The 7,211-nt window shown below is 42.2% G+C and overlaps 1 protein-coding gene across 1 annotated transcript in view; it reads left to right on the forward strand.

Moving 5' to 3' along the window:
* LOC100952791 (U3 small nucleolar ribonucleoprotein protein MPP10) overlaps window positions 1–7,211 on the forward strand; it is a 17,850-nt gene that overhangs the window by 7,811 nt on the left and 2,828 nt on the right. Inside the window, exons 5-7 of the mRNA XM_023507625.1 lie at window positions 877–950; window positions 2,473–2,610; window positions 5,322–5,432. Coding sequence (XP_023363393.1) covers window positions 877–950; window positions 2,473–2,610; window positions 5,322–5,432 — 323 coding nt within the window. The remainder of the gene's footprint in view (window positions 1–876; window positions 951–2,472; window positions 2,611–5,321; window positions 5,433–7,211) is intronic.

Raw genomic sequence — 7,211 nt, forward strand, 5'->3', positions numbered from 1 at the left:
AGAGACAGAGTCTCACTTTATCACCCTTGGTAGAGTGCTGTGGCATCACAGCTCACAGCAACCTCCAACTCCTGGGCTTAGGCGATTCTCTTGCCTTAGCCTTCTGAGTAGCTGGGTCTACAAGTGCCTGCCAGAACACTTGGCTGTTTTTTTGTTGCAGTTTGGCTGGGGCTGGATTCGAACCCACCACCCTCGGTATATGGGGCCGGCGCCCTACCCACTAAGCCACAGGCGCCGCCCTGTTTATGTGCCCTTTTTACTGCTGAATAAAATTTCATAGTAAGTTGGCAATATCATGATACTTTTACATACTTTTGCATGTATTGTCTAAAACTAGGACATTCTCCTATATGACCACTATATGCAAAAAATTAATCTGCCCAAGAAATTTAGCCCTGATACTTTAATAAAGCCTGAAGTATAGTCCATAATCAAATTTCTTGTATTGATCTGTTTTCAAAGCTTGCATGCTGTCTCTGTCCACTGGTTAAGTTGTGGACTTCAACCTGAAACCCTGGTCATCTCATTGAACTCTTTCTTGTACATTAAGTCAAAATGAATTTTCATTCTATTTCTGTGGAAGAGAGGATGGAAGAGAGGGGAACAGACCCCAGGTCCATGGAATAAAAATATTAGCGCTTACTGCCATATATATTCTAGTTTTTATGGTTCTTAAACTTGAAGGAGCATCAGAAAGCTTTTTAAAAATACAGATAGCTGTCACCCTTACCCCAGTCTGATTTAGTAGGGTTGGTGCAAGAATTTGCGTTTCAAACAAGTTCCCAGAACATGCACTGCTGGTGCTGCAGGCCCAGGGACCACAGTTTGAGCATCAGGTCTAGTGCGTGTCTGCCTGATGAATACATGTTGTATTTCCTTTAGCACCTGTGATAACGGAGGAAACCACCCTTCAGCTAGAAGATATCATTAAACAAAGGATAAGAGATCAGGTAAGAAATACATTCACCTTAATTTAAATTTTAGAAATAGTATGAGATTTTGGGAGTGGGACTACTGCTATCTTTATTTTCACTTCATGTCCACATTTTGTTGTGTGAGGTGCTTCTCTTCACTAGTACCAGGAAAGATGGGTCTTGTGCTGGAGGAGAGGGAGAACCAGAAGCCATTCTCTGTGTCTCACCAGCCTGTGGGTGGTGTGGGGTGAAGTTGGTGACTGACTTGCTGTGGTTGCACATGGAGCCCTTGATTTTAGGCACAGTGTCTTGTGTGGCATGTCACATTGTATGTGTGTCTTAGTGTTTTCTGTTGTTTATCAGTTAGTGTCTGAAACTAGGGAATTTATAAAGAAAAGAAGTATCGTTATGGAAACTGAGAAGTCCACATTGAGGGGCCCCATCTGGTGAGGTCTCCCTGTAAAGTCTTGAGGCAGTGTAAGAATCACACACACACAGAGGGGTCTGAGCGTGCTAGTTTGGGTTTCTTCTTCTTCCTAAAAAGCCATCAGTTCCCTTCTTGCGATGACATATTAATTCATAAGTAGACCAATCAATTTATGAGGGCAGATCCCAGGATTTCAGCTACCTCGCAGAGGCCCCACCTCTTAATACTGGTGGGGAATAAGTTTCAACATGAGTTTAGGGGTGGGGGGACATTTAAACCATAGCAATATAGGCTGGGTTCAGTGGCTCACGCCTATAATCCTAGTACTCTGGGAGGCCTAGGCAGATGGATTGCCTGAGCTCACAGGTTCGAGACCAGCCTGAGCAAGAGCGAGATCCTGTCTTTAAAAACAGCCGGGTGTTGTGGCCGCCACCTATAATCCCAGCTACTCTGGAGGCTGAGGCAAGAGAATTACTTGAGCCCAAGAGTTTGAGGTTGCTCTGAGCTGTGATACCGTGCCACTCTACCAAGGGCGACAAAGTGAGACTCTGCCTCAAAAATAAATAAATAAATAAATCCATAGCAATATGGTAGTGCTGCAGTTTTAAAAACATTTCTCAAGGGTGTATCCTTTCAGATAAACTCTGCAGAGTTTTTCTGAAGAATGGATTGATTTCATAACTTAAGGTAAAATTTAGGCATATGGTGTGAATAGTAAAAGATGGCTTTATAACATGTGTGATGTTCATTCACACTTCTGTGTCTCACATAGGAAACCTTTGTAGCTTGGGTGTTATCAGCAGAATATCTTAAAATTAGAAATGAAACAAGGTAAACTTAAGGCTTGACTTTGTCTAAACTGTGATGGAAAAATGTAGAATTAAAGTTGGCAACCGGGAGAACTCATTTACAGTAAGTACAGAAAAGGATATCTGAATAATGCCCTCTTTGCTTTTCACAATGTTTATTCTTTGTGACTTGAATACTCATTTCAGAGGTTGACAATGATTTTTTTGCTATTATTTGCTTACTCTGAAATAGTAAATATTAATATTCCAGAGGAAGATTCTGAAGTGAACCTAACATAAGGTATAGGCTTTGTTAACTTTCTGCCTGCCCTTTGTATTTCAGGCTTGGGATGATGTCGTACGTAAAGAGAAACCTAAAGAGGATGCGTATGAGTATAAAAAGCGTCTAACCTTAGACCACGAGAAGAGTAAATTGAGCCTTGCTGAAATTTACGAACAGGAATACCTCAAACTCAACCAGGTAAGGAAGCCTCAAAGGCAAAACCATTCTTACTGAAGAAATAGAAGTAAAGAACTAGGGTTTTTTCTTTCTTTTCTTGACTGTTGAAGTCATGAAACAAATCTCGTGGTCTTTGGTCACTTTGTTGACTGAGAACTAACTTCCTAGCAATTATTGTGGTAGTGCTACAATTTAGAACTCATTCCTTATTGGTGTTTTTAAGTTCCTGACATATTATATGTGATTACAAATTCATTTTGATTTTGACGTCTGTTTTCTTACACTTAAATTCTAAAAGAAATCTCTGGTTAACCATCAGGTTGAGGTCATATTCCCAAGAATATTATATTCCAGTATGATAATTGAATTACTCTTTTCACGTTTGATTTATTGGGAATTTGGTCAGTATGTGCTTAGGGATGAGATGGCATTTTTATTCTGCGAAAGCCATTTAAGATTCCCATCAGATTTTGTTAATGAATGCTACTCATGCAGCAACAGCAGTCAGTGACCTGAGGCCACTGTGAAGTTGAAACTGAAAAGATTTGAAGTAAAATTTTTCTTCTTGGCTGCCTTGAAACCCAAGGTCAATGTGCCCAACTTCATTTGATGGCCGTTGGAACATCTCCTGGCTATTTTAAGATTTAGTTAATAGGAAAAATATTTGGCAACTATGAGAGTGAAAATATGAATATAGGATGCCACAGTTGGTACTGGGTCTGTAAACGTTAGTGTGCTCCTTCACACACAAGGCTACAGCCAGTTTAGAAGCTTTGTGTATGGACTTGGGCTCTGGTGTATTAATTAGCTAGACTAATTCTATAAGCAAGATGATGGTAGACAGACAGCCCATGATGGAACCTTCACTCTTAGGATCAGAGAAATGGTATCAGATAATTGATTTCACAGATAACAGATAGCCCATGATGGAACCTTCACTCATAGGATCAGAGAAGTGGTATCAGATAATTGATTTCACAGATACTGTTACCTAGAATGAAGTAAGAGGACGTGTATGAGAGTCCTTACAGTCTAGGTGGATATTTGGGATTTTATGACAGCTATATTAACACTTTAGTTTTCTTTTCTTTTTTTTTAATTTCTTGTTGGCATGAGATTTACATAACTTGAAATTAATTATATTTTTAAATGAACAATCGGGAGCATTTATTTGGAGCAGTGTTGTGCAACCACTGCCTCTAGTTTATAGGACACTTTACCATCCCAGAATAAAACCGCATACCCATTAAGCAGTTGTTCCTCATCACTCCCTTGGCTCAGCCCCTGACAGTCACCAATCTGCATCAACTCTGTGGATTTGCTTGGTCTGGATAATTCATATAAATGGAATCATACAATAGGTGGTCTGTGGTTGTCTTTTTTTTTTTTATTTTTTTTTTATTTTGAGATAGAGTCTCACTTTGTTGCTCAGGCATGAGTCTGAGGCATGGTCTTAGCTTACTACAGCTTCAAACTCCTGGGCTCAAATGACCCTCCTGCCTCAGCCGTTTGCGTAGGTGGGATTATAGGCATGCTTTCCTGTGCTCAGTGCATTTTTTAAAGTTTTTGTAGAGATGGGATCTGGCTATGTTGCTTAGGCTGTTCTTAAACTCTTGACCTCAAGTGATCCTTCCTTTCACCTCGGCCTCCCAAAGTGCTAGGACTACAGGTTTGAGCCACTGTGCCTGGCCTGATATGTGACTTTTTGTGTCTTAACTTCTTTCACTTAGCATGTTTTCAAGATTGTGACATGCATCAGTATTTTATTTCTTTTTAACGGTTGAACAGCATTCCACTGCATGTATATACCACGTTTATCCATTAATAGGCATTTGAGCTATTTCCTGTCTTTTGGCTATTGTGAATAATGCTGCGTACATGTGTTTGTTTGAGTATGTAGTGGGGTTTTTTTTTTGTTTGTTTTTGTTTTTTTCTCCTGAGACAGAGTCTCACTCTGTTGCCCTTGCTAGAGTGCTGTGGTAGCTGGGATTATAGGTGCCAGCTAATTTTTTTATTTTTAGTAGAGATGGGGTCTTGCTCAGGCTGGTCTTGAATTCCTGAGCTCAAGTGATCTCCCACTTGGCCTTCCAGAGTGTTGAGATTATAGGCGTGAGCCACCACACCTGGCCTGCGTACCTGTTTTTAATTCTCCTGGGTGTATGCCTAGGACTGGAATTGCTGGGTCATAAAGATCATTCTCTGCTTTAACTTTTTGAGGAGCAGCTGAGCAGTGGCCACCATGGCTGTGTGGTTTCACATTCCCACCAGCAATGCAGAAGGGCTCCAGTCTCTCCACATCTGACTTGTTGTTTTCCCTTTTTTTTTTTTTTTTTTTTACACCAGAGGCAGATACCAAGGGAATTAAATTGTAAGTTCTAAATGTTAGGTGTATGGTTGCTGTAGCTCCTAAAATGCACATCCCATCTTTTCTTTGGTAGGTGCTGGTGTGATCATGGTACTGATACCCTTAATTTTGCCCCTTTGAAATGTTTCTTTGGAGGCGGCGCCTGTGGCTCAAAGGAGTAGGATGCCAGCTCCATATGCCAGAGGTGGTGGGTTCAAATCCAGCCCCGGCCAAAAACTGCACAAAAATAAAGAAAGAAAGAAATTTTTCTTTGTGGCTGAACCCTTGGTGAAAAGAACTTGGGCATATCCTCATTGACTTTTAGTGTTTTGTCCTGTGATATATATTAAGCTGTGATGGTTTGATGTTGTTGAACTTACTTCCTAAGCAAAAAACAGAAGAAGAAGAAAATCCAGAGCATGTAGAAATTCAGAAGATGATGGATTCCCTCTTCTTAAAATTGGACGCCCTCTCAAACTTCCACTTCATCCCTAAACCCGTAAGTGTGTAGTAGTCACTTATAAAACTAGGTCTTTATTTGTTTTTAGGGTGCAAACCTGCAGGAATTTCCTATAAATTACAGGCAGTGTCTCCCTGAGGAAGGCTCACTCTGGTCCCATGACAACTGTGCCCTCCCCTGCTGACCCAGCCAGGTCTCCACTGGGCCCTAGCTAGCCCCTTAGCCACAGAATCTCCTTCCCTCTCCTCCTTAGTCTTCTGTTGCATTTTCGACGTGTGATGGGTTTGGAGACATGTGGGTATCTGTGCCTGGCATCTATTGAATGCCTGCTGTCTGCCTTGTTAGGTCCTTTTCATACATTAACTCCTATTGCACAGAACACTGAGGCAGATATTACTCAGTCCATTTTACAGGTGAGGAAACTGAGATTTAGGAGATGAGAAATTAAGAACTAACTCTCCCATGCGTTCTCCATTGCATATGGTCTCTTTCCCAGGCCCGTACTCCCCAACGCTTTCCCCTCTGTTGCTGCCACTCAGATGCAGCTCAGTAGCTGCCTGCTCCACAGAGCTGCATCTCCTCTCCACACCTTCTGTGGACCCATAAAACATGCTTGTACCATCCTTCTAGGACTTCCTGCCGTTTGGTGTCTGGTGATGTCTGAAATTGAATGTCATGATTTGAGGACTAGTCTAGAAGTCAGAACCTGAGTCTGACTTTGCTCCTCACTAGCTTTATGATTTAGGCAAGTTGCTTTATATTTCATCAGTGTAGAAGTGGTCTCCGAGATACTTTTTGATTAGATGATGGGTAGGTGATTTTTCCAGTGTATATGTTTTCTTAAACAGTAAGCTTCTCTCACCTGTTTACTGTTTTGTTCTATAGACAGGGTCTTGCTCTGTTGCCCAGGCCATGCAGTGGCATTTTTTGTAGGAGATGGAGATGGGAATCTCATTTTGCTGTCCAGGCTGGCCAAGCGATCCTCCCATCTCAGCCTCCCAAAGTGCTGGGGTTACAGGTGTGAGCCACTGTACCCAGACTGTGAATGTGTGTTTCTAATCAAGTTGTAATTAAATAAGAGTAAGTTTTGATGACAAGAACCGTCCTTTATTCCCAAGTGCCTAGCGGGTATAAGCAGATGAAAAGATGAGTGGATTTCTCAGCTTCTTTTGACCAGCAGGTCTTACTATGAAAAAGTCTCACTGATGGTGAGGGGCATGAGCCCTGCAGGGGCCCAACCAGGCTCTGTGTGATCTGGCCGTTCCTGCCCCTTTATCTCCCTGGCTTGCTACTCCCAGTCACAATGACTGCTGGTGCCTTCAGTTGGCTGAGTCTCTTCCTCATACCTTGCTGGGTTCTTTCTCAGGCTCAAAAAGCTGCATATGGCCGGTTCCGTAGTGTTCAAGGCAGATGCCTCCCCATTCCTCACAGACTCTCTTGGCCCTTTAGGAGGCCCTTCTTTTCTCCCTGACTGTGTCACTGGCCCAGCCTCTTTCCCATGTAGCACCATGGCACAGATGAGGTTCTTGGCTGGTTGGTCATTGCTCCCTATTTCTCTTCGAGTGGCACTGAACATACATGCTGTTCCATTCCTTCCATTTGCTCTAGCCTGTGGCCCAGCATGGGGAAAGCCCTCAGACAGTCCTTGGAATCTTGGGAAGTGAAGGAGTGAATGTGTTTGTGTCTGTGTGCCCCAATTTCAAAGCCTTTCTTACTATTTTCCTCTGAGGAAATGTGGAATTGCTGGTATAGGTTACTCTTGGTATTACTTTTTTCACATTCAGGTTGGTGTTTCATACCCTGTCTCTGTAGATAGCA

The sequence above is a fragment of the Otolemur garnettii genome, unplaced genomic scaffold (assembly GCF_000181295.1).
Source record: "Otolemur garnettii isolate 467f Iridium unplaced genomic scaffold, OtoGar3 scaffold00194, whole genome shotgun sequence".
NCBI classification, from domain to species: domain Eukaryota; kingdom Metazoa; phylum Chordata; class Mammalia; order Primates; family Galagidae; genus Otolemur; species Otolemur garnettii.